The 27,984-nt window shown below is 43.1% G+C and overlaps 2 protein-coding genes across 3 annotated transcripts; both read right to left on the bottom strand.

Annotated features, from left to right (window-relative positions):
* Positions 1-32: 32 nt before the first annotated feature.
* LOC141003554 (solute carrier family 12 member 6-like) lies at positions 33-25,357 on the bottom strand. 2 transcript variants are annotated; one of them, XM_073474922.1, is made up of 26 exons: positions 25,284-25,357; positions 21,512-22,256; positions 17,234-17,328; positions 16,568-16,696; positions 14,842-14,988; positions 14,688-14,742; positions 11,733-11,863; positions 11,360-11,601; positions 11,151-11,278; positions 10,879-11,064; positions 9,894-10,058; positions 9,541-9,639; positions 9,256-9,313; positions 8,988-9,162; positions 8,376-8,494; positions 8,164-8,262; positions 7,965-8,084; positions 7,656-7,760; positions 7,175-7,343; positions 6,884-7,079; positions 6,608-6,777; positions 6,372-6,503; positions 6,164-6,271; positions 4,337-4,572; positions 4,121-4,254; positions 33-2,884 (listed from the first exon to the last, which is right to left on the bottom strand). In XM_073474922.1, exons 2-26 carry the CDS (start codon positions 21,723-21,725, stop codon positions 2,793-2,795), a joined length of 3,504 nt encoding a protein of 1,167 aa, XP_073331023.1. In that variant the 5' UTR covers positions 21,726-22,256; positions 25,284-25,357; the 3' UTR covers positions 33-2,792. The 2 variants fall into 2 exon arrangements, with proteins under 2 accessions (XP_073331023.1, XP_073331024.1); XM_073474923.1 differs by having other exon boundaries at positions 21,512-22,253; positions 25,284-25,347.
* A 1,200-nt stretch (positions 25,358-26,557) lies between these two features.
* On the bottom strand, positions 26,558-27,977 carry nop10 (NOP10 ribonucleoprotein homolog (yeast)). Its single transcript, XM_073475048.1, has 2 exons — positions 27,775-27,977; positions 26,558-26,988 (listed from the first exon to the last, which is right to left on the bottom strand). Exons 1-2 carry the CDS (start codon positions 27,826-27,828, stop codon positions 26,848-26,850), a joined length of 195 nt encoding a protein of 64 aa, XP_073331149.1. The 5' UTR covers positions 27,829-27,977; the 3' UTR covers positions 26,558-26,847.
* Positions 27,978-27,984: the final 7 nt, after the last annotated feature.

Here is a 27,984-nt window from a genome sequence, read left to right as displayed (position 1 = left end):
GTTAAAACAAAAAGGATCACAAATATTGTAACTTTTCCTTCAAAATTGCTTTATTTATTCCCGTAATTTTTCAAGCAAAGTTTTTTATGATTCCTTTTTATATTAATGTAATTAAAAAAAGATAAAACTTGGGATCTTTTTTTGTCTTTATGTACAAGCAAGAACACAATGTTTAGGAAATAACAATGAACGTAAAAGAATCCCTGCACGATAACACTGTAAAAAAAAAAAAAAGAAAAGAAAAAGAACAAAAGCATAAAGGTGGAATCAAACACCTCTAGATTACAGCTCCGTACTTTAGCAACAAGCTCACACACGCACGCACACACTCTTTCAGACACACGTAAAGCAGGATGTCTGCAGGTTTAGTTCGGGTGTATGATGAGGTGGAGAGTTTCAGGGCACGAGCTCACACTAACACAGAGCAGCCGATGTTCTCGTCAGAAGGAATGGAGAACACCACGTGCCGTCATTCATACGACGCACGCACAAAACGCACATATACACACACACACACGCACTTCTTTCAAAGTGACATCTGACAGCATGCAGTGCAGTGGTTCTCTCGAGTGTGTCAACAATACTGACTTTTCAAACTCTTACAATCTTTCCAGTCTCTAACACTAACGTGACCTCCTCGCATGCAGTCCGACACGGGGCCAGTTTATGGCACGACGCAGAGAAGACGGCCGCCGGTAGTTTCCTCGGCGGCGGCGGATCTCTGCCGACATCACAAATCCATTAAATGTGGTGCATAAAGACAGCCGCCCTCTTCGTAATAGCAGAGCGCACTGCCGGTGTTTCGCTGTTTTTGCAGATAACGACGTGCGTCACTTTAACTGTAAATCGTTTCTGTCATTTGTTTTCAGCAGATTGTGGAGCGGTGGGTGTACGGAAGCCCATTTCTACCGAGAAAAGACAAAAAGATGGTGACTTCGTTAAAACAAGAGAAACTTAAATACGACTTTATCTATTTGAGTCAATTGAGTTGTTATTATAATGAAGGACTGAGTTAGTCAAGTAAAAATAATTGACATTTTACGTAATACTAGTAACGTACTTGCTCTAAAGTCCAAAAGCGAGATTTTTATCTGATCATTTTGACTTTATCTATAATTATTTCACCAGATAAGTCACTTTTTGTTCTCACAAAGTCCTCATTTTGACTTTTTTTCCTTTCAATTTGACTTTGTAAGTCAAAATCTAGAAATTTTGTCCAATAATTTGACTTTTTCTTATTATTGGTCTTAAATTTGACCTGAGTAAGTCAAACATTTTTCTAATAATTATAATTAAGGGTGTGGTAAGTCACAATTTTGACTTTCAATCTAATACTTTTTACGTACTGTCCCATCATTTTTGGGAAATCAACAAAAAAGAGATTTATCAAATAATTTTGATTTATCTCAGAAGTTTGACTTGGTAAATTTAAATCTAGAAATTTAATCCAATAATCTGCCTTTTCTTATAGACCTTTAATAACTTGAGTAAGTCAAACATTTATCTAATTACTTAGTTCTTCACGTACTCTCTCATAATTTTTACTTATCAGTCAAAAAAGAGATTAATCTGATCATTTTGTCTTAGAAAGTCAACATTCTGAATTTCATTCATATTTTTGTTTTACAAAAATCATCATTTTGACTTTTTATGTTTTTAAATTGACCTTTAAGAAAAAAATTAAAAGTCTTATAACTTTAATTAATCAACCAGTTTGACATAGTAAGCAAAAATCTAGAAATTTGAGTAGTAATTCTGACATATTGTCTCATATTTGTGACATTTTATGCCGTAATTTTAAGATAAATCCAAATTTAGAGGATCAGTGGTGATAATTAAAATTTTTGTGCAGTTTTATTTTATCACAACCAACTTTTCCTTTATCTTTTGTTTCCTTTAGCTGGCTCAAATGGGCCTCCATACAGCAGAGACGATTCTGAGAAATAGCAGCAAGTTCAGACAAACACACAAGAATTTGTAAATAGTTCGGTGTCGCCCAACTCTGAACTTCACCGTTGATAAAACAGATTCTGAGGTAAGAACGAAAACCACGACTGATATGCACTTAAATGATAACCGTAAATTTTTCCTTTGATCTCAGCACAAAAAACTCACTGATTTTCCTCAAACGAACCACCGAGCGGGTTTAAAGACTCGAGGCTCTTCACTTCCATTGATGCGTTACTGTTCCAGTTTTTACGTAGAATTGGAATAAACTTAAAAAACACTCAGACATTCAGCCTACTCTCAAAACACTCACATCTTCTTCCACGATACATTCTGTACAAAAAGCAACCCTGAGTCTCGTCAGTGGAACGAACGCTCCGTTTCTGGGACGCTTCACAAACTCTCGCGCTCTACGTTCTTCTCATTCGCTGGTCCACCGCCCAAACACACCTGACGCAACACTGGTCCCCTTCTCCAACAAACCAAACCTCCTTCAGGTGGATGACTTTCACACACACACACACACAAACACACACACACACATACAGTTGATCACGCTTGTTTGTTTTTGCTTGTTCGTGGAATTGTGTTGGCATTTCTGTAGCTTGACGTTAGTGGAATGGAAACTCTTGTCATGACAGAAAAAGTGTAAAGATGAAAGGAAAAGGGCTGTAGAGAGGAGGGGGTGCGTGTTGGGCGTGATGACTGACGCTGCAGCCAATGACGGTCTCTCTTTTTTAGGGGCCCATGTCCCCCCCAGAGCTCACAGGGCCCCCCTCCGCGGTCTCCCTTCGCTTCACTTCTGCGTGATCGGTTGCCTCTTTATCGCTTCTCTGTTCGTCCAATCAGGAGTAGATGGTGATGACTTCGCTTCCTCCACCTCTGACGAGCAGGACGCGCTCCAGTCCTTCTGTCAGAACCTCGAGGAACTCCATGTCTGGTCAGGAAGTTAAGGAGGTTTTCTGCAGGTTTCTGTTCTTTATTTTCTACGATGACCAGAATATTTTGTGATGAAACGACATAAAGTGAAACCTGGTTGTAACACTTACAGTTCCTTGTTTTTAAACTAAATCAGCTTGTAGTAATAAGACAAATGTGTCAATAAATCATGAAAAACATGAGAAAATATCTGCTTTTATACCTCGGGCCCTTTAAATGCTTCATGATTGATTGATTTCTTAAACATAACAAGGGACAACTTGTGTATTATTGTATATTACTGCTAACATAATTACTGACGCACTAAAACTGACAGTGCTAACCAGATTTAATTGTTATTATGACAATTACGATGAAATGAGGAAGAAAATCAATTACATTTATATTTGTTGAAAGAATAATAAGACAAGCGGGACAATTTAGCAACTCACAGCACACCTCAAGTGACGTTAAAACCAATTAAAAGTACACGTCATCGCAATCAATATCAATGCTCCAATATCTCTGAGTAACACTGAGTAGCCTGAACGAACAGGCAGTGGACCAGAAGGAGGATCGGGGGAGGAGATCCTGAGTGCCAGACTGTGGTGTGTCAGCTGTATTGAAGTCTACGGGAGAAGCATGAAGAAACACACTGAAACATATCTGCGTCGTGTGACTTCTGATGAAGAAATGCCTCCAGAATATGAAAGAACACGCTTCAGAGATGACTTTCTTATCGACACATTGTTTTGTGAGGTATGCTGGGTTTTCTCCATGCATCTCCCATAGACTTCAATACAGCTGTCACCACGGTCTGGCACCAAAGCGAGATTCAGTGACATAATGACCTTCTTTCTTTTGTAGGTTCCTTGATTGGATCTGACTGAGCCACGCCCTAAATCATACCCTGCTGTATCGTCCATTTTAATCTAAATGGGACCATAATTTACTAAATGAACATCAAGCTGTGTGGAAGAAGACTTGAAACTAGAGATTGAAACCATAAACTCATCATGAAACTGTTTACTGAGGTCATAAATCAATTTTCTCGTTAGATCACATACAATCTGTCTTCTCTCAACAGTGGAGTTGCCCCCTGCTGGCCATTAGAAAGGATGCAGGATTGAGGAGGACGTGGCGCCTCCGTCCATATTTTAAACAGTCAGTGGTTGGACACTACTGCAACGTACTGAAGTGGCTCACTAATTTGTTGAATTAAGTGAAAACGTGCAACTCTCAGTGTTAAGGATACAGTTTTCATCTCCGTCAGGGTTCCTGGGGGGTCCCGGCATGTTGAGGAGGACGAGTCGGGCATCGTGGGATTTGTTGACGATGACCTCGTTGAGCTTGACGGCGGTGTGCATCCTCCTGACGTTGGAGTGGTCCCTGCAGAAAAACGAGACACATTTAACAGAAAGTTAACTACGATCAGAGAGAACACCACTGCGAATCACTTGTTTCCACTCACGGCCTGATGCTCAGCATGTCTCTGAAGCCTTCGGGCGTGGAGCAGCCCGAGTGTGTGGCTCTGTACTGCGAGGTCTTCTCTTTGGTCCAGGTCATCTGAACTCGTCGGTGATGCTCGGAGCTGCCGCCTCCGCCGCTCGCAGGCCTGTCTCGCTCTCCGCCGTCGGTGTCGTCGTCATCGTCCGACCCGATGCTCGTCAGCCGCAGCATGGAGTTGCGGTCTTTCACCAGCTGGGCCTGATACGATACAAAGACACAAACATGTTGTTTCTCGTCTCGTCTCAGCCTGTTTCACAACCTTATTCCATGCCTCCCTCTTCCTGCTCTCCCTTCCCCCGACTCTTTACTCCTGTCTCTCTCTTTCCGTCTGTCTCTTTGTACCTGTCTGTCTGTGCTTCCTTTGGAGGTGTTTGAGCTGAGGACTCCAGTACTCCTGAACCTGGGGGAAAGATACACCTACAGACAACACAAGGTCACCTAACCTGCTAATAGAAAACACAGGCTGGAGCTACTCTAGCAGAAGCACTGGAGGTTAACTACGGGGACACAACGACATTAGTGCCTCTTTGCTGGAAAGACCGGAGTCAAATGGCAACTGGTACTCAGAAGTGAGCAAGAAGATATAGAAGAAAGAGGAGAACTTGAGGGAGAAGAAGAAGAAGAAGAAGAAGAAGAAGAAGAAGAAGAAGAAGAAGAAGAAGAAGAAGAAGAAGAAGAGTCGATGGAGGACCAATAACAGCAGTGAACTGTCTTCACTGCTCTTTTTGAAGTCGGTCCATTCAGAGAAAAGATTGTTTAGTTAAAAAACAAAAACGCACATTTGACCCAGATCAGCAGTGTAACAACTTTGTTGAATTAATCAAACTATTGAATCCTTCAGATAAAGTTCTGAAACTGAAACATTTCAAGTAAGAATGAGTGAAATTAAAAGAAATAATAAAATGAAAATGAATCATGAAAATAATCACCAGGTTACTGGATAGTTTGTAGCAGCCTTGTTGGTGCACTGATTCAAAAATAAGCAGCGAGAGTTTACAGGCCGATCAAAACCATCCGGACTTTGTGTCTTTCTCTGAAGGATTCAGGAGGTGTTCACTGATCTATGGCCACTACGTCTAAACTGCTCTACATCAGACAGCCGACGCTTCACTACCGTTTAACCGGTAAACTTACATCATCAAAACTCCAGCGTACCCGCTGAGGAGACCGGAGGTGGAAGGAGATGACATGAACTTTAATAATGAAACTGAACGGAGACCGTGTTCCTACGAATATTTATCAAATAGGTTCAAAAGATCTTTATTCCAATTAAACTCCTAGCCCAAGATTCATCCTGCTCTCAGACGCTTCCTCTCTCATAACTTGATCTTTGGTTACGAGTAGATCTAGTGAAGTCTAAACTTGTTTAATGTGGAAATCATGGAAGAAAAAAAATATCCTAAAGACAATTTATGGAGTCTTTAAAGAGCACATAATCTCACAAACAACTTTTACGTCATCTGTCAGCTTGAATAATTTGCCCTAAACAGGACTTTAATGCATTTGTTCCCCTCTAAAATATACAGTTTATACTAAAACTCATGAACTCACATCTGCCCATAACCACTGACCTCACCTGAGACCTTGTAGCTCCACCTGCCTCCTGCCTACTGCTGCTGCTACCAGGGTTTCCCTGATAAAATGATGCACGACAATCACAAACAAAGGAGACGAGGTAAGGTCATGGCTAAAACTGCTGGTGGAGACAATTCAGTGATCTAGTTACTGTCTTGACTGTCCATAAGCAAATCTACGCCCTGACTTCATACACAATCGGACCGAGGCTTACCTCTCGTTCCCGGTCGGATTTAGAAAGTCGCATCTGTCTGAGCATCTGGGACCTCTGCTCCATCATCAGGGTCCGCTCGTAGGTGTACGCGCTGATGTCGCTGTCGTGCTGTGAGGAGGCGAGAGAGAAGAACGGATAAGAAAACCATGACAGAGACGAGGAGAGTTACACTGTACGAGTGAAAATGTCCTCAGCGTGAGAAGCGTACCATCTCAACTACTTCCACCTCAGCCTCAATGCGAAGGTGATAGAGGAAGGTTGCCAGATCCTTCTTCATCTGGATGGAATTATCCTCCATCTGAGCCACTGTGAAGATTCGCATCCCGCACTTACGCCACACCTGAGGAGGAGAGAACATTCAGAGAAAGCAATCAAAGATGCAGCGATGCAGGAGAGACAATTAAAAGTGGACTTAAACACATAAAAGGGTCGAAGCGCTCTTACCTTGTGTTGGCGCAGCAGGAAGGGCAGCAGCATTAGCATCCCACCGTCATGGACGATCCACCAGACGTCGATGTAGCCCTCAGTGCAGGGCTCGCTGTTGCTGGGGAACAGAGAGATGTTTTTGGGCACCAGCAGGGCCAGGTGGGCTGCTGTGGTCACCCGCACTGTGTCTGGAGGGAAGAGAGAGGGCGCTGTTAGACCTGCTAACTCTGAAACCCAAACTTCTGAGATAAGGGAAAGAAACAAACAAATTTGATTTTGATTTGATCGACTCACTGATGAAGGTCTTCCAGGACTGGGGGTCCTCGCTTTGCCTCCAGGCGTGAGGCCAGCCCATCACCACCGTGTTGGGTTTCATTCCTCCCAGGCCGCTGGACTGGATCATGTGGCTGATGCCTTCGCGCGGCTTCTGAGCCACGATGCACTGACAGAAGCCCTTCACGCGCTCCTTATCCATCAGGTGCTTCAGAGTCTGAAACAGGGGGGAAACAAACATAAAAGGTTTCTTTCTATCTTTCAACTAACCAATGAAACAAACAGCAACGCTGCCAGGACAGAGGCTCCCACCTGCTCAGCAGCGAGGGCCTCTCCGTAGCTTTGTAGGAAGTTGCCGGAGACGACCGTGCCAACGATGGTCAGGCCCTTTCCCGCCTTCAGCTGGCTGGCAAACGTCAGCAGGCGAGGAGACTTGACGTGGGCGTCCTCGTCCAGTTTTAGTAAGACCAACACCTGGGGCCTGGAGAAGAACGAGCGTGGGTTAGTGGATGTGGATTTTAACAATGAATAACATCGAGTTGTCCTACAGAATCTGTGAAGACAACAGTGCATGCATTCAAAATGGTCAGATCAGTGTGGAAATAACCACAATCAGCACAGCTGTCATCTGATCCATCCTTTGTCTTTTGATTTATTTAAAGGGCAATTGTGTATTTTGTTGAAGTACAATCACTTTACCGCTGACGTAAAGCACTTCTATATAATGAAAGACATGTCTGCTGAGGAGCAGTAATAATGACTCTGGTGACACAAACAGGGTTCGGGGCTGTACCTCCAGTTTTTGGTGTGCGGTGGTCCCTCCTCCAACCTCAGGAGGGCATAACGGGCAGCGCTGAGCGAGAGACCGCGGATCCCATCCCCCCACTCTTTCTCCGCTCTGATACACACACGGATACATGGAATATATAAAAATACACACTGTGGTATTACCTCCCCTAACACACACACACACACACACACACACACACACACACACTAAAACACACACACTAAAACACACACACTTATACACACACCATCTCTTGACCATGCTGTACATGTACTACCATGTGAGGGGGAATACATCTCCATGGCAACGTACCCGTGGTACTCAATGTACTTGTAGATCATGCCGGCGATCACCATGGCAACGATTGCGTAGTACCAAGAGGATATGAACATGAGCGCCAGGCAGATCGTCATCCCCAAAAATGACAAGGTCCTGGACACACCAGAGGCACAGATGAGCGGTTATATATATATATATTTGTGTGCGTATGTGTGTGTATGTGTGGTAGTACCAGTGGTAATAGGAGAAGCGTGGCCTCCAGTTGGGCGTCCTCAGGAGGGTCTGCAGGCCACAGGCCAAGTTCACAAACAGATAACACATCAGGAAGAACCTAAAATGAAACAAGAAATAATTGGTGAGATACTTGCCGCACACACTCACTCACACACACACACACACACACACACTCACACACAACAGACACACACAGCTGTCATATCTCACATTGTGAGGATGGGAGCCACCAGGTCCAGTGAGGCGATGAGAATCCCAAGCTCGGCTATCAGAGCCGTCAGCAGCAGGGCCCAGGTGGGCTCCCCGTTAGCCTTCCCATGGCCGAACACCTGGCACCACCACACACAAAGAAAAAGAGTTACAGAGAGATACAGAACTGTTTCTTTTTTATTTTTAACTAAAAACAGACAGTTACAATATAATCAAATGATAAAAAACAAACAAACGGACATTTGATTGTGAAGAAAAGGCGACACTATTGCGGCTGTGGACAGAAGTCACACACACAGCGTCATTTCCACTGATTGAAAAGGAAATGTTTGTCAAGCCAAAAGAAAAAAGAAAGCCAAGCGAATAGCTCAACTGTGGTAATGATGGCAGAGAGTTCACAACCCAACTCGGCCACAGAGAGTGCGATTTGCACTCAGAACAATCTCAAGACTTTGGATTTTGGTCAGTAGACGGCAAAATTATGGGACCTCTAGATAAAGTGACAGTGAGCTGTCAAACATATGAATTACGAATCATTCTGAGAGACGGCGTGTTCTCAGTTCTCATTCTAGCACAGTCGCTGTAATTAAAATGAATGTTTGCAGCTCTAACCCGGAGGAAAGGGATGATGTTGTCCTTGGCGATCGCCTGCAGGAGCCGGGGAGCGCCGGTCAGTGACTGGAGGCCTGCGCCGCATGTTGAGAAGAAGGAGCCAATCACAATGACCCAGGGAGAGGGCCAGGCCAGCGTCCCCACCACCAGATTCCCTTTAACAGAGTCTCCAAACCTGCAGTGGAAAACAAAAACATGATAACTACTCTCTTTCTCTTACACATAACAGGATATATACACGATCAGATACAAGAGCAGGTGTACTGACTTGTCTCTGAGGACCACTCCTTCGATGCAGGCTCCAAACAAAAGAACGCTGGTCAGGTCTGGATGGACATCACTCAGGATAACAACACTCAGCAGCCCAATCAAATGAAATGCATCGTAAGTGCCTTTGAGAGATAATAGCGCTATTAAATGAGCAATCAATCTAGCGAAACAAGTGCTTTAAAAGCGGACACAGATAGCTCCCCAGCATTTTGCCTGAAGAGTCAGCAGGAAGTCATTAAACACACACTGGTGATCGAGCCCTGTTATAATCATGAAAGGATACAGACGATGGAGGTGGTGATGATGGCGAGAATGGTTCCGATGGGGATGGAGCGCTGGGCATCTTTCAGATCCCCCGACCGGTTTGAACCTGCCATGATTCCTGAGGAAAACAAGAATATCATTACAAAAGCATTACTTAGAGTGTTACATAATGGTGTTGGCACTGTTTAAATGTAATGTACTGAGTGAGTAAATGATGTGAAACACACAATGTGGCTGATCCTGAAAAAAGCAGCTGTACCTTCCTTAAGCAAGAATGGATACCACACCTACCTTCTTCCTGTCGACAAAACATTTTTCATAACATAACAGAATGAAGTTACCCTCTAACACAGCTGGTGCAGCTGTCCTTACCGGTGACGGAGGGGAAGAAGATGCCCACTAACAGTGTAAAGGAGGTGGTGATGTCAGCGAAGACATAAGGCTGATGAGTGGAGGCCGGGTGTGCGTCGAGAGAGGAGTTCAGGGAGCCTTTCTCCACCACGTCCCCTTTGCTGAGGTAGGCGCTCCACAGGTTCTCTGCGAGGAGGAGATTTATCATGTGGATGAGGTTATGTGTTTGTTATCCCGTAGTTGCCGGCTCAACAAAACCAAAACCCCAATCAGGGTTAATGACTGTCACAACGGTGGTTGTGCGCTCCCATAAAAAAGGCAGTTTAATGCTTCATTTGGCTCGTCTTACTGACAAAAAGGACTGATTGCATGCTGCCAGATTCAGTGAAGAGGAACAGGTTGTTGGAGAGCAATGAAGTACAGTAAAAAATATCACTTTGATACCATTTGGTGAATTTAAATGCATTAATTTAAATCATTCAGCTTCTGTTTGTACCTATTTTAAGTGAACTGTTCTTGCATCTTGTATCCTCTATGAACTCCACATATGTTGGCGTTTACATGTATCTCCATTACAACAGGACTACCTGTTCAAATTGGCGTCTTTAACTAAAGAGAACTCGTCTTGAGCAGAAGACATTTAAACGCAGCTGTAAACACTCTTCCTACCGGCTGTATTATCGAAGAATCTGCGCTAACAAAGCTCCACTAATTCAGTAAAACAGACATTTGATTTCCTGTAAATTCTTCACAATCAAAGTCATTTTGCCATTTTGAAGCAGCAAAAATCAGGAAATGTTGGGTTTTCGCCAGCAATAACTTAACACGACTCCTGAAACAGCTGAAAACCAGCCGGATGTAACTGACAGTTGAGTTAATTTTTTTTTTTTAGCTAACTCCTCAACCCTCAGGGCTCTTTGTTTACTTTTATATGGTTATGTACACCTTGCATTGAAATGTGTCACATGTGTGAGTATTGTTTCACCATATAAAACACACACTCTACCTGAAATGATCCCACTGGCCAGACCGGGGATCCCTTCAATCTCAGAAAAATTGTTGGAACTGAAGTATTTGTCGCAGGAGGCGTTGAGCTCTGGGCCCTGACAGAAAAGCTTCCAAATGCTCGTAGTCTTCTCCACCAGAGCAGGCATAGGGCTGGGGTCAAAGGTCGGGCCCACAGTGCCGTTTTCTAATGGGAGGAATACAGTATGTCAAAGAAAACAACAACAACAAGCGGTTGTAAGTGAGAGGGCTGGTGTGAGGACACACTCCTACCACTAGTTAAAGTGAAGTTGGCGTCAACTCTCTCTGATGGCTCTTTGATCTGCAGCTGGATGGTTTTAGCACATTTGCTGTCATCAATTTCATGGCCGCTGATAGTTCTGTTTCCCAGCATGCACACTCTGTGGATGGAGAAGCCTATTAGTCAGTCGAAAAGGATTGGTCGGCGCTGTATTTTTGGGAATAAATCAATCAACACTTACTGGAATTGTGGCGGTTTGAAGGCGGAGACCAGCGCTCCGACATAGATGGAGACGATGGAGACGATGACGCAGGCCAAGAAGATGGAGGCCAGTTTGTTGACGTACTTCACCCCCACGAAGACCAGCAAGGACATCAGGAGGAGACATATAGAGCCGTAGACCCGCATGTTGTTCAACATGGCTGCTCCTTCGCCTTCAGGATGCTTTGACTCAAAAATGGCTGCCTTAGGTGCTATGTACATCTGGAGGATGGAGATGCAGCAGAGACAATCGAAAGATTTTTATTCGATCCTCGAATCAAACGTGGTTAAATATCTTGATTTGATCCGAATTACAGATGAAACCCTAAAGGACGGGGTAAAGATAAACCCACCAGAAGGATCTCGATGGCTCCCAGGATGTACATGGCTCCAGCGAAGGTGGTGCCCAAGTAGAAACACAGGCCCACCGCCCCCCCAAACTCTGGACCCAGAGAGCGACTGATCATGAAGTAGGCACCTCCCGCTGGAGGGGGAGGAGAGAGAAAGAGGAAAGAGAGAGAGACAGAGCGGGGCAGGTTGTACATCAGGGTTGGAAGAAGTGGAAATGGAGAGGGAGAGAGGGTAAAGTAGGGTGGTAGAAGAATAAGAAATGTGGGAAATTAAAGACAGAGAAAGAGGAAAGAGATGGTGGACAAGAAGAGGAGATGGGACATAAAAAGAGAGAGAGAGGGATGGATGTTAGTAATATTATGATGTAAGGAGGTAAAGAGAGAGAAAAGAGGACAGCTGATGAGAGAAGTCATCCTATGCTTGAAGAAATAAGCATAATGTTCTACATGACACATTGGAGTAAGAAGACAGAGCAGATCTTTGGTCAAATAGTATCTGCAAACCACTCTTTACTGTTTTTGTTCACTTGAAGTAAAAGTACCGCATCCGTTATATACTCTTGATTGTCTTTAGGGCCGGGGATCAGACCTCAATGCCTTTTTGGTGCCGCCTAAAAAGAGTCAAATACTGACTGTAAGCTGGCATCTGAACAGACTCACAGTATTTTTTATTTTCTCCCTGTTGTTGTTTAAGTTCCTATTACAAATCGAAATGTTGCCACTTCTAATCTACTGCTGCAGCTGCTTGTGTTCAGATAACATCAGTATTTTTAAACTTCTTTTGTTAAATGATACAGAGAAAGAAAAATATTAAAAACCTGCCAGTTAATCCGACTGAATTGCTGAGTTGCTTTACTTTTTTCATCCAGCCTGACGTCGTGTTCATGTTAGTAAATGTCTTGTTTTTTCAGTTTTATTTACTGGTGAGGGACATATAAAACTCTAATATCAGTCTGAGTCAAGAATGTAGCTGCAGCAGATGAAGCTGACCTCATGTATTTTTACATTAAATGTCCCATAGTATGCTAATTTTCAGGTTCGTCCTTTGATTTTGGGTGTCTACAAGAAAATGTTTACATGCTTTAATGTTCATAAAACACTTTATTTTTCTCATACGGTCCATTTCTGCAGTGCTGAGGGCGGTGACTGTGCAGGTGTGACATCAAAACGTTAAAGAAGTCCTGATGTCACGTTTAAAGGCACAGTTTCTGAACACAGGCGGTGTGCTGGAAGACGACAGGGAAGTCTCACAATATGGGACTATAAGAATAAGAAATATGTTGATTAAAGAGCTGTTATTGGAGGTGTAGACTTACAACTAGCCTTGGCTAGGTAGCTATGATGTATCCACTTTTTAAGAGCTGATGATCAATTGAGTAGAGCTCTAGAGTTAGTTTAGTTTCCTTACTTATAGTATTGCCACCAAAACTCAGGTACTGCTTGGCAAATTTCAAATAAAACCCAGCAGAAAATGCACGGCATTGCCCTACACGTGATACTCTGAGTGAGTTCAAAGAAACAGTAAGCGTAACTTGCCGATACAATTTGAACCAGTTATAAAACAGAGCACATGAGGGAATCATACAGTAAGAAAAACTACAATTTCACTACCGACTGTGAGCTCAGAATTCAGTGTTTGGTTTCCAAAATGCAACCCGTTAACAAAAAAAAGCACACGCGTAGCTCCTGTACATTCGACAAACACGACAAAATTAATGTTAATCAAAGAAAACGTGCGTATGAATGTGATGCTGCAGGCTGAAGCTGAATGAATGCTACAAAAACTGTCTCTGGAAAGCTTTCCACACATCGGTATGGCTGAGCTGTATTCGGGAAGCCAAACACTTTTGATTACTCCTTATATTAAACTGCAGTACACTACATACATTCAGTATTAAACTACCATCTGAGACTAGATGGTGAGAAAAGCATGAGAAGCTGTTCAGGTGAGAAAAAGACAGCATGGAATGAAATGACTGATGCCAAACAGGACATGTTAGATTAAATCTCTATGTTACCCAGGGTTTTTTTCATTCTACGGTCAATTATCGAAATGTCACATGCCAGTGGAAATATCACACTACTTTGACATTTGAGATATTCGTCTAGAGGCGTTCCAGTGAAAGGTAAAAGTCAATGGCGGATAAATATCCTGGGGATTTTTAATGTGTGTACAGACAGACAGGGGGAGGTAGACAGAGGGAGAGACAGGACAAACAGAAATAACACTCATTAGAAAAACATGTACTTCAGCAGCACGGCCGTAACTGAGGGAAAACAACCTTCAAAATGAACATCTACAGATGTCACAACTCAAAATGGCCGCCATAAAAGGATTGATCATCAAAGAAAAAAGGTTTCAACTAGCTGTGTGAGAGTCAGGTTGTGGCTTTGGCTACATTTGCACATCCTCACCTTTAAGTCTCTTGTTCTGTTTTACTGCAATATCACCGCTTAACCATCCGGTCAGCTGTGCCTCATTTACAGTAGAGCACATGATAAGTCCTGGTGCCACTGATATAAATGATGTGTGTGTGTGTCAGCATGCAAAAGGAGAGCAATTTAACTATCTAGCTGTCATGACCTGAGCTTTTGAAAAATATTTAAAGTCGTGGCACTGACAAGAAATCAAGTGCTCAGTGACTCACTTCATATCTGCAGCTGAACCAAATGAATAGCCCTCAAATTGACTTTAACATCTATGAAACAACATTAAAGCTGCTACAAGGAACCTCCGGTTTATTGACTCTGGTGGCCCCTGTGGACAAAAGCGGTATCAGCACGACCACCTTGTGTCTAAAGATCGTGATCTGGCTAGCAACTGTTTGGAGAGCGAGTAAAAGACAGGCTTTAAGGTCAACCTCGAGTTCAGTTTGAGAGCTTACCACAGCACACCAGTGCCATTTAGTCCACGTGTATGGAACGGACGAAAGAGAAAGAGTGAACGTGAATGAATACCTGGTACGACTCCATTAGTGGCGATCGCACTCATCGATATTGCAGTCAACATCGTCTGCAGAGAGACAGACAGACAGATTTAAGTAAATTGAGAGATTAGTTCTCGGTCTCATTATTTCTGTATGCTAACATCTCCAGACACTCAAATACTCACGCAGCAACAGCATATGAAGACAATGCAGAGGCCCTGCAGCACCCCAGCAGTTCCCACCACCCAGGTCAACCGCAGGAACAGGATGACACCGAAGATGTTCTGGAGGCAGGGCAGGTAAACGCCCATGAACGTCCCCATCTGTGGCGACTGGAAGGTGGATAAAGCAGAGAGAGGCGACAAAAATCAATTGTTTTAAAGAGGGTTTTTTTTTAGACACCTGACTTTTAATTGAATAATCAATATCGAGTTTAGATTTATATTTATACTACTGGATGTATCAAACATTTATCCAATACTTTTTGCTTCATCGACTGTATTTCAACTTTTAAAACACACGTCATCTATTCTAGTATTTTATTTAGTACTACATTTATCAAACTATTTCAACTGTTGCTAATTACATTTAGCTATTTATTTCAACCGAGTATGCATTATTTTTAGCTTACCATGTTGACAGTATTCATAAATTACTTCTAGCTCACTATTTAAACCACATATCTATTCCTTTTTGCAAACTATTCAGACTTTTCTGCTTGGCGGCTGGGTTTATTTCACACACAGACTCTCAAATCGCACTTGGTGTTTAGGTGTCACAAGTGTCTTAGGTTGGTGGGAAGCGTGTACTGTGCTGCCAGCTTCTTGTAACTGGTGGTTATATAATAAATGTACTTAAGATCAGCTGCGCACCAATTTGTAATCTTGAAAATGTCTTTTTTACAGTTTAGATGAGCAACACAATCTTTCCATAAACCCCCCCCCCCCGGGTGACTTGCCCCCGGGGGTTGGTAGTCACTGCATCTCCACACCCAGAGGCAGCAGACTTATGTAAATGCTTATACTGAACACACTGCGTGGCCAGAAGGGAAGATTAAAAAATGTTTTGGTGTCCCAGCCGTCTGTTGGCAAATGTGACCAATCCTGCAAGCGCGCAATCAGAACAGGGTGGAAGTAGTAAATGACTCTGAACCACCACAACAGACTGTCTTATCTAGACCAGCTGCTTTCTTATCAGCGAGGACTGCAGTTCAGACCGCGGTCACACTGTGCTGTACTTTCACTTCCAGACGCTGAGTCAAGAGGGCAAGAGTGGAAGATAGGATTCGTCTGTCACAGTTACTCAAAGGTTTCTGGATGTTATTTCAGTTAGAATATGTGGACTGATCTTTTAAGAAGTAGTGATCAATTAAATATATTTACTTTTTGAATAAAATATCATTAGGATCACATGGGATTATCACAACGTGGTGTGTATTCGATCAAAGATTGGCAAAAGTTATCAAACACTTGGCCTGAATTGAAGGATGAAGGAAAACAAGGCGAAGATAATCGAGCTCAGATCTCACTGATGGACTGAAACATCGTCCACAGTAAGATGCATTCATTCAATTTTTATAACATCCACCCAACCCCTCATATATAACTTTACTACCATACAAAAGTTACTTCAGGACATTTCTCACTGTGATCATGATCATATCAACTGCGCACCTGTTGCACCACCAATGTCACTATAATCATAATCTCGGTTGCGTTTGCTGTGGTATAAGTAAATTGTACGAAACAAAGTGCATCTGGGTTCAAAATGTTTATATAATATACTGTTGGTGCACCTCTGTTTGTGACGTGCCTTACTGTGCTTTTATTTGTTTACAAGGTGTGTTTACAGGTCAACAAACTCCCTTTATGGGGTTAAAGAAGGGAGTAAGGCGCACACAGTCTGGTGTACCTTGCTGGCTTTCTTCTTCTCGCCGATGCTCTCAGCCTCCTCGTGCTCCTTGGCCCCCTGCGTCAGGTTGGTGTAGTTGGCCAGGCGATTGAGCAGAGAGGACACCTTCGGCCGAGTGTCCATCTCCTCCTGTCGTGTGAGAAGAAGGGAGGACGGAGACAGCCAGGGAATGTGAAAGAAGAGGAAGAGAGGGAAGAAAGAAAAGAAAAAACAGGGGCAGGGAGGGAATAAAGTGGAGTGAAGAGGAAGAAAGGTGGAGGACAGAAGGGGTGACCAGCACAGAGGACGGCAGCAGATAAAAGAAAGGGAAATGGAGGAGAGAACGAGGCATATTGAATGACTTGTTAAAGAAGTGGGAGAGAGAGGACAGAGCTGTTTCCAGGGAACTTCAAAATCTATTAAAAACCTGAAATGATCTGCACCCACCAGCCAAATGCTGGTTTATTTTCGGCTCTAATTTAGCAGACACTTTGGCAAATGAACAACCGCGATTAGGAGGTTCTGTTTTTGTCCATGTACTGTACGCTAAACAAGAAAACATTTTTTAAAAAGTCACGACATACGCCCACAAGAACAAGTTTCTACCTGCGCTACCAGCTGAAGTTTACAGGACATTTATCACGTGAATATGCATGATAGCAGTTCTGTCAGCGTTGTGTTTCGAACCTCAAATAGGGCCAAGTTTCTGTCGTAGAAGTCATCGTCATCCACCCCGTGAGTGTTGTTGATGTACACACTGGAGATTTTGGAGTTTCCATCACCTGGACACAAAAACAGAGATAAAGAATTAAAGGAAAGCGGGAAAACGGCTTTCAGGGACAGGTTTCCAAGTCTTAAATTAACTCCTCCTGTTCATACTGGCCATTTAGTGATCCTGTTAATGCATGTTAAAATCGTGTTTGTGTTTCCCTGGACAGAGTTTCCTTGTTGAGCTACAGTGGAGGGATACTAAGAAAAAGATTATGTAATTAGAGCTGCAACAATTAATCGATTAATCGTCATCTGTTAAATTAAACGCCAATTTTTAATAATCGGCTTGACTATTTAATCTGTGTGAGACAGACTTGAAAAACTGTGAACCTTTCCTTTAACACAATGCCCACCTCTGTCACCACAGCGAGGTGGCGTAGATTCTCACTAAGATTCATTCAAACTTTCTCTCCCACAGACACAGACACACACAGTTTGATGCGACGGCCACCATGTCGCCGGTTCAGCTCAGTTCCGCCTCAGTCAGCACAGACCTCTGCATCAGCAGCACCTGAGTCAGCAACATCACTTCCCTCCCTGCTCCGCCACACTCACGCTATCGGCAGCAAACGGCCAAATGCATTGTCACATTTAGCTGAAGGACACTTACGCGTGACATGAGTGGAGTCAATTTGTTGAAACAAATGTGCGAATATTCAAATAAAAAATATGCATTATGTTTGGTTAGCGGATTGGCGCAACATCTCTGTAATCTTGTGTTAAAGTATAACCCTCTCTGAAGGATTCCCATCTCTCCATAGTTTGATCTGACTATTAAAAGTCAAAATTAATGTCCTGTACTCGCGTCAATGCGACAGACACAATACCGACTGATTTATTTTATTTAAACACTTTCCTGTCTGGGTTTCACCCTTGTAAGGGGCTAGTTGATACTGTTACATTCGGTTAATCAAAATAACTTCAATTTTTCACATTTTTCTTTTTTTAGTACGGGATACTTTCACCAAAAAATCCTTTAAATTGGTTGAACAGCTCCATAAACACCACAAGTGTCCTTTCAAACGTCATACTAACAAAAACAGCCACTTCCCGGTCGACAACTGGCGGTTGATTTGCACGTGAAATCGGGAAAATCGTTTATTTCTGTTGCCATTTCCAGCCATAACTGAAACATTTAAAAGATATATAATTAAAGACAATCGTACGACTTCTCTCTACGTCTCTGCTGTGATTTCTACCCAACAGCGATGTCTCTGACTAGCTGCTATTTTGGGTTAAACTCAAGCTGTCATTTTGTTTAGTCGTGGCCCAACAGGTAAATTGAAAAAAGTGAATTAAATTGTATGTAAACTAGTGCGTGCTGCAGGGGTTTTCTACCCGGAAGTAATATGTAGTCAAGACAAACAGCTCTCTGACACACTAGCTTCTAGATCCAATAATGTATCAGCTGACTTTCACTATCTCACCAGCAAACATCAGCTGGTTGTTACACACTGAGAAAAGAAGTCAATAGCCATGTAAAGAAAAAAAGAAAAAAACACCAGCATTTGGCTGGTGGGAGGCAACTTCCCATCCTGTTTGCAGTCCTTCATCTGGCCAAAGATAGTGAGTGTGAAACTGACTCCACACCAGAAAAACAACTACCAACTGGTGTGGTACGAAAACATTAATTACTAAGCTAGTTCTGCTAGTTTCTTCTTCAAAAATTTTAAATTGGCTGATGCTTTGCAACATATTTATTGCATATTCTATTAACTTATAAGTTACTTTCTTTGCATACTGACATACAGAACAATAAAAGGTGTTGTGGGTAAATACAGATGTCAACAAGCACACAACACACGTGGGATTTTCCTCTGGTATGTTCGAGGCCTAACCTGTTGATCAGGACAGTCAGGAGTCAGAATGATGACGACAGCATCTTGATAAGATCGACACTTTACAACCACACAGCCCGTCTGTGTGGACTGCTGCCTGATTACACCGACTTCACCTCCACGCGATACAATCCTAACTGTACTTTACCTGTAATTTACTGGAGAGATGATACACTGACCTCTGTCTTATATTGGACAATTTAATGTAGAGCTTTGGTTGAAGCCTTAATCTTGACAATACTCAGATTCAAGCTTCTATGCCCCTTTATTGCACATTGTATCATCCAGCCCTGGCACCTTGTTTCATTTAGTAACGCAGACGCTGTATTGTGATCATACATTATCCTGAGTTACTCCGCGACTCCCATCCCTGACCCGGAGTCACCTTTGCGTTATCGCTGCAGAAAGAAATAAGCATCCCGTCCCCTCTAAATGAGCTCACACTGAGCTTAACACAAGGGAACGCAGCTGTGTGGGAGAAGTCCATCCACCTGAGATCGCACATCTGAGGATGAAGCCTTTTTCTGTGCGTACGTGTGAGCAACCAGTGAAGCGGAAAAGCTCCCAGAGTCAGGTGCGTGTGTGTCTGCGGACGTCAAATTCAATCGCTAACTTTATTGGTGTCAAAAAAACACAATGGATCACAGAGCATTTGACCTTTCTGAAAATAACTCCCCGCTCCTCCGGCCTCCTTTTCCCCCCCTCATCGCCTGTCAGGATCTTGACTCATTCACTTCAACAACAACAGCAGCAGCAGCAGCAGCGTTTTTCTTGTCAGCACGCCGCTTTTCTATTTCGGCCGAGACAACTGCTGTGCGCTCCCGTCTCCAGCAGTCTGCCTCTTTGTTTCCTCTGCACAAACAACCGCAGCATCGCACGGCCTGATCGAAGCTCAATCGGATTAAACGGCTCGATTTCTATTTCTGGAAAGCTTATTAAACAACGTGGGGCATCCTCACTACTATGCAACCACTTAAGTGGATCAGTGTAGCTAATACAGTTACATCTCTCCACAGTTATACCGCCCTTGTTGAACCAGTGAATCAGCGCAGCTATTCTTAAACACTTCGGGAAAGTGAATTACTGCACGACAACTGCGCGGTCACAGCAGTCAGAAGAAAACATTCTCCTCCATTTCCTCATCTGGATTACCGCACCCTTCATGTCAAACTGGACCTGCTAGCTTCACATCTGTACCTGTGAGCCCGTGTGAAAAGGTTCCTGCTGTCAGCTACCATTAAATAAAGAAGTGAATCACCGTAGGTGGGCTGATGACAGCAGTGAGGGAAGTGAAACCTACACTATCTTCACAACAGGCTTACATTGAAGTCTTTTTATCGTTCTCACCAGTTGAGCTGTTGCTCTTTTTGCCTTAGAGACCTCATTTAGACAACAAATGTGGGGCTTTATGGCCCCGAACACCATAAAACACGCTTGAAAGCACATTGTTAAACTTGAGACGTGAGTGAGGATACATCTAAAAATAACACTTCTCTTTTTACTTCCCATAAAATCGACATTTTTGGACACAGCTGTATCTCTCGGACGTTCCCGCTCCTGGGAACTTGTTGTGTGGGAATCCAGCAACAGTGTGATCTTAGACTACCTTCATGGCAATATACAGAAAAGTGTGTCTAAAATATGTTTAAACTGAAATGGGCACAATGAGATGAATTCACACTGACAGCTCCGAGCGGCAGCATGAGGCTCATGTTTGAAATCGGAGAAAAACCCAGAACTCATGTGATGTAATGTCAGGAAATTGCATGGCGGGCCCTCTTCTCCTTTATCAAATTATACCAAGAGATGCCCGAGGACTTAAGACTCATTTTACTTCTGCATGACACCTCTAGGTCAGGGATATTCAAAATCACGCTGTGGACCCACCCTCAGACCCATCACTCCCTTTTATTCCTTCCCTTTTGCTATGTATTCAGCGAGCTTACACTGTAGGCCCGAATATTTTTGACGGAAAATGTGTTAAAAAGTATGCCGAATTAGTTTTTCGCAACTCCTGATAGCAATGTACTCATGAATGTACGGACACATGTCACTGGATTACTTTAACACTGAAGAAATGTTTTAAATGGTCAAATTTTCAGGCAAGTTCTGCAGTTATAAGCAGTGGTCTTTTCTTTGATTTCTGAGTGGATTAGTGGATGTTTTTTTGGCTTTTATGTGTCATGGAGGAGCAGCTGTCTGACACGTCCCAAACATACAGTATGAGTTACACCGTGGATTCACCGTCTGCAGTGGGAATACATTAATCAGAGTGACAGGTTGGTATGCGTAAAGGGACAACACGTTATGTTTAGCTGGATGTGTGTGTGTGTGTGTGTGTGTGTGTGTTCTTCACCTTGCTCCACACTGCTGTGTTCAGGCGTGTCGGCCCCTCCTCCTGCCGTCCCGACTCCAGACACCTCGCTGAGTGGGTCGCTTCGATTGACGCTCTCTCTGGAGCCGAATCGCACGCGGGCACCGGAGCGGGAGCTGATGTCAGGCGACGTGTCGGACAGCCCCGGGAGGTCCTCCGCCTTGGTGGGCGTCACCGTGAAGCGCACCGATGCCATGGCAGCTCGCTTGGAAACAGCAGAAGGGGAGGGGAGGGCTGTTGTGTGGGATGCGGGAGGAGAAGGGTTGGGGAGCGGTCAAGGACTAGCGGTGCTGACCTGAGCTGAGCTGAGCTAGGCTATCTCCCAGGTGATGCTGAGATGACGGCGACCTCTACAAGGTGTTCTTTTGCTGCTGCACTTCTCCATTGAAGCAAAGTGGTTGGCTGCCACCAGGCATGTGAAAGAAAATCCTCTCTGAGTTTTGATAATCTTTCTGATTCTGTGAATTTGTCAGTGATGCCGACGCAGAAGCACTTTTTCCTTTAATAAAAAAATGTGTGAATGTGTAGAGTGCAGGTTTCAAGCAGCTACCAGAGATGAGTACACAGTCACAAAGAGCTGAGGGTGTGTTTCTACCTACACTCTGTTTTTATTTTATTCCTAGGAGGAGGACTATGGCTCAGGAGTCACATAGCGAGTTAAACTTTCTCAAGTAATCACAACTAAAATTCGCCTGACAAACACTCTGGAGATAAAAATGTCTTTCTTCTGATGGCATCCATCGGTGGTCACAACCAGGAAGGAAAGGCATCGGTGCAGTGAGGGAGAGGGGACGATTGAGATAGGGAGAGAAAAATAAAGCAGAAATTAGTTCACACAGCAAAAAAAATGGCCTCAATGTTTGTTAAAAGCAACACACTTGTCAGTCAGTCATCAGTTTAACACACTTCTACAAGGATTTCTCTGTAGTACCATAAAACAAGAAAAAAGGGGCACTGTTACTCCAGTTTATGGGTAAAAGGTTTGTCCACCCGTGTGACATTAACACATCATTTTATAGTGAACTAACCAAGCTTAACTAAATCTAGAGACATTTTGACAGGGGGTGTTAGCCTTCAACAACAACATGACACCTCTGGGAATGAAGGAGGTGTAAACCAATAACCAGCAAGTGCAAAGTCAGCTAAGCAATTGACTCCGTCGTCTTGGGGGGGAAAAAGTAACACGACAGGTGGATGTGGCTGAATTGTTGTTTTAGCTCAGTTCATAATTTAATTATTAAGGGAGAGCGGTTCCAACCGGTTGTGCCGGTAGCTGCTGGCTGTTTGCTCTCGCTCTGCATGCTGAGACACGGCTCATTTCCCTGTTTTCAAACGCTGCCTGCCTCACAGGCTACCCTCCTCGGTCCGTCCACATTCACAGACAGACGGAGGGAGGACAGATTACCCGTCTTTCAAGCTCAACTAGAAAAGCATCCCCCCCTTATTTGCACAAAGCTCCGGCCACGTTTAGCCGAGTCGGCTCGGTAGGGGAGCTGAGGCCTATCCCAGCATGCTTTGTGTACGGGAAACACCCCCCACGGGAGGCTATTAGTCTAGACAAACACAGTCACACCTACAGGCAATTACGAATCATCGATGCAGCTTAATGGCAAAGACACCAGAGAGGACCAACTGGTAGCACGAGGAGAAAATGCTTAAAGGAACAGTTCACCCAAAAATAAAAATTCGGCCATTATCTTTTCAACCCCCATGCTGATGGAAGTTTCGTAGTTCACAAAACATTTCTGGAGCTTCGCAGCAAAACAGCATTGCAGCATTCTCCTAAACAACTGAAGTAGATGGGGACTCTGCAGCTACAGTGAAAATTACGGGTGTAAATCACATCGTTCATTCAATTAATTTGAGATCTCTGTGCTTCCGGAGAATTGGATTACACCTGACGAGCCGTACGGAGACATTTTAGTTGTTTTTGCTGTTGTTTTGCTCTGAAACTCCAGACATGTTTTGTGACTGAACAGGCTGCATTGTTCCCGTCACACGCAAGTGTCGTAACACATCCTGATACAGTCGAACATGGTATGCCATCGTATTACACTCTTTTGGGGGCGTTTCATTTTTATTACTGTAATTAATAATTTGACACCTTATTCTTGTCACTTACATGCTATTACATCAGATTTGGTAACTATGTGTCCACTTTATGTCCACTTCAAGCCTAAGCAGTAACATTAGAGCAGAAAATGGTGCTGAACATTGTGTTCCCTTTCCTTTGTTTTTTACTACTTCAGCGTGTTTCTTGTGGCATCTTGATGATGGTTTTTCCGCCTCATTGCACAGAAATCATGCTGTATCATGATTAAAGGTGCACTATGTAGTTTTGGTGGAGAAATTGTAATCAGAAGAGAAAGATCGTCATTGACTGATTGCCTAAACAACGAAAATAAACAAACTCTCTACGTTTTCATGACTGAATAAACAAACTGACCTTAAAGGACAAAGCAATTTCATACTGTTTTACTTTGTTTATATGTGGCGGACCCTGCCACCTTTCTAGCTTCAAACCTAATTTTCCTCTGAGAACAGCTTGTTTATTCACTCGTGGAATAAGTTTGTTTTATTTAACTCATTAATATTGTATTATTTCTTCTCCATAGTTCCCCTTTAACTAAATCTTAATTAATAACAGTGAATCAGCACAGTAATGATGTGTTATCGTAATGATCAAGTGTCCAATATCATGAATAAATACCCCTTGTTGATGTAAAATCAATATCTTGACATGCAACTGATATTATCTGGGCTGTGTTAATGATGAAGCTGGTATATTTTGGGGGGGATTTTCTGAAGTTTTATCTGGGCTTAATGATCAAATGGCTTGTTGCCTGTTATTTAACATTAATTTCTCATTTTTTCCAGCAGTATCAGCATCACCTAATCTTAAAAATACCGCAAAGCACCAGGGCTCAGAGCCAAAGTAATGCTGCTGATAGTATGTACAACTAAGTAAGTCAAAACGAGGACCTAGCTGTCCCTTACCTAGCTGTCAACACAGATGTTCACGTTAATGCGGCTGTAATCAACACGATCCGGGAGGAAGCAAACAGCCAAACACAGCCTTTATCGATTAGGATAAACATGGTCTAATGAGTCCCGACCAGCAACTTAAGGGAGGCTCTCAGTTGATGGGGATGCTCGCTTGCTAGCTGCCATCCTAAGCCAATTAAGCTAGCTGTAATAATTCTGGCTCGAACCGGTCAGTAAACACCTTCCCCGTTATTAACGCACAGACCGGCGTTTTCGCAGAAATCCCGATTATTAGCTGCCGTTTTCGGCCAAACCTCGGACGGCACTTTTCCTGATAAAAGCAATGCGGCATCTGTGCGGAAGCTGCGGTGAAACGCACTCAAAGCCGGCTACAAAAAAAAAAAAAATCAGAAAGGCGCGCAGTCGATTTGGGATAAAACCGGTGGTAGTAATTAGCCTCTTTTCTTGACAAAGTTGTCGTCTCCTCGTTCAAAAATTAAGCGGCGTGTGATGAGGAGCAGCGTGTAAAAGCCATCACTTTGCGTAGCTACAGGTACAAGGAGGGGGGACTGTATCGGCTATCGGCTGAGGTGGTCGCTTTGCCCCGTTTTGGGTCCAGCCGCTACCAGCTAGCCAGCCGAAGCTAACGTTAGCCGGCGGGCTAGCCACGCTGATTAACTCCGCGGACCTCCGGCTTATTTCACTGACGGCGACAAATGCCCACTGAAAAATCCCAAAGCCGACATACGAGTCACATAAAGCGGCATACCTGGCTCAAGTTTCCCTTAAAGGACGCCTCCACCATATGGCTGTGTTTTCAGTTTACATCTGGGAACATTTGGCTCCTCTCTCTCAGGGTTTCTCGGCACTTTTTTTTTTTTTTTTTTTTTTTGTGTCCAACCGACCCAACACAAAAACACGCGACTGCGCCCCGCAGGTCCCGTGTCGCTTGCCGTCGCTTCAACGGTTCGCGCATGCGTGATGACGAACGACGCGTCAACGCTGACTGGGGATTGTAGTTCATTAATCAAACAGCGGTGTGGCTCTGCTGCAGCAGCGACACAATCTTTACTTTGTTTACATGTGGCGGACCCTGCCACCTTTCTAGCTTCAGACAGGGAGAACAGTTTGTTTATGCACTTATGGGAAAAGTAAATGTTTTTGAGTTTGTATTTTATTGTATTGTAGTTTTAATTTCCTCTCCAAAACTACATAGGGCCCCTTTTTAAAAATACATTTGAGGGATTTAGTAATGGTGGCATCCATGACAATCCAGTAATTTGATATATCGTGTTATTTGAGTCACTGTGGCCATTTTACAGCAGAAGAAGCTACTTTTTGATACTTAATAATATTTCCGCAGTTTTATTTTGGGTTTTGAACGCAGGACTTTTACTCGTAACGAAGTATCTTTTCATTGTTGTATTGTACATTTACTTCAGTAAAGGATTTGAGCACTTCTCCCACTACTGAACGTCACATGGACACAATATACCAAAGTAAATATAAAGGGTTTATACAGGATTAGTTATGTTTGTCCTCCTCCAGGCTCCTCTCCAGCACTTATTTGTCTTTGGGATGCGAAGTGGATTGTCTATTGGATTCATCAAGGAGTGTCTATTTTATGTGAAGTGTATTTCAGGAAAACAGTTAAGATTATAGATCTGCTTTGTAGTAAAATAAGCAAGTATCAGCAAATCACGTTTAAGAACTTCCTCAAATCTTATGAGTCATTTCATGATGTAATTCATGTGGGAAAATTCTTGAGGTCAGCATTCATCAGCAGATATTTAGGTTTTTGAAATATTACAGCTGTTTCACACAACTGGAAAATTTCTCATTTCTCACAAATTTCTCATTAACGTTGAGATCTGTTGAATGTGAAGGCCATATCATACTCATTATCATACCCATTAAACCATTCTGAGCTCTCGTGCTGTGTGGAAACATCCGAATTTGTCATATTTCTCATTTATTCGGGTTTAAAATCTTAACTGTGACCCATCTGGACTTTACATACAGAGACAAACACACACAACTGACTACAAACAATCAACCCAACATTTATTCGGCATGAAAACTCAATTATAACAACAAACTTAAATGAACATTAAGAAATTACGGTACATAAAAAGAAGATATCAAAACACGATCAGTCCCCTAAATCTGAGCCAGGAGTATTTGGTGAAAACTGAGGACAAGTCCTGGCAGCACTTTCATAAGTTGGGATCCTGAACGTGCATTTTGTTTTTGCTTTACAGTTCCATCCTCATCCCTCCGCGTCTTGGTCTCATCTCCATCCATCCAGAGCCGCCTCCTCCTCTGCCGCCATCTCACAGAACAGGTCTGGGCTGCTGGGTGAGCAGAAGGCCGAAGCGTTTCTTCACCGTCACTCGGTGTCGGGAGAACTTGTCGTCGGGGGAGAAGCGGGCCGGGTGGGCCGAGCTGGTGGGCTGCCCCTCCGGATCGATCTTCTGTTAGTGACGAAGAAGAAGACAAACAGTCAAAAACCTAAATATATTCATTTTAAAATTAAAAACACAAACAAAAACTGCTAGAAAAATGTGTTTGGAGTTTTTACTTGACAATTGACTTCAATAACCAATCATATTGAGATGTTTTGTCTTTGATTTATGTCGTGGAAAAATTGTTTCAGCCTTTGTATGTTGTGTAGTAACTAAAAAGCCTAAATCTCCATTTATGTCTGTAGTGTGGAAAAAGCAGCTGTCTTGAGCAGGCGAAGACAACCATTAAAAGTTTAAACCTGTGACAAGCTTCAGTTTTTGGGGAAAACCTTGCTCATGCTTGGTGTTGATTATATTGTATTTAATGTACAGTCTATTTTGTGTCTCCCTGTGCAATGTTTTTTTTTGTGTATGTTTTGTGTATGCAGGGTTTCCTTTGCAGCATCAACACGACCATGTCATTCAGTCCAATGTCATTAATTGATCTCAATTTTGATGAATGCAGTCAGTAGATAACCTTTGTGTTAACTTCTGTGTTTGACTTGAACAAGCCTCGTCAAGTTAAACATGAAAGTTACAGGACACAAGTCATTTAGCATTTCAGGCATTAGCTGCTAGCTAACATCAAAATAGCGTGCTTATCAATGTTGCGTTTAAGCTTCAAGAGTAACTTTAACTTCTTCAAATAAGCCATAGCATACTTAATACTTAAGTAAAACAACTTAAATAAAGAAGTACAACATATTTATAAAGGATAATGTGAGATGAGGTGAATGTAAACAACGTTGTCGGTACCTTCAGGGTGTAGACTCTGTCCCCGCTCTCATTGAGGTAAAACTGCAGGAACATCTCGACGGAAACTTGATTTAAAGCGTCAAAAAACTACAAAATATATCGAGGAGGTTGTTTTATATCGATAACAACTCAAAGGTTGGTGCTAACACGCTGTTTCCCCTCTGAACTCCACGTGTGGCGAAGTTTCTCGTCGCTCAGAAAGCAAAGCGG

The sequence above is a fragment of the Pagrus major genome, chromosome 10, assembly GCF_040436345.1.
Source record: "Pagrus major chromosome 10, Pma_NU_1.0".
NCBI lineage: Eukaryota > Metazoa > Chordata > Actinopteri > Spariformes > Sparidae > Pagrus > Pagrus major.
The sequence above is the reverse complement of the archived record's forward strand: the minus strand, read 5'-3'. Positions and strand labels throughout refer to the sequence as shown.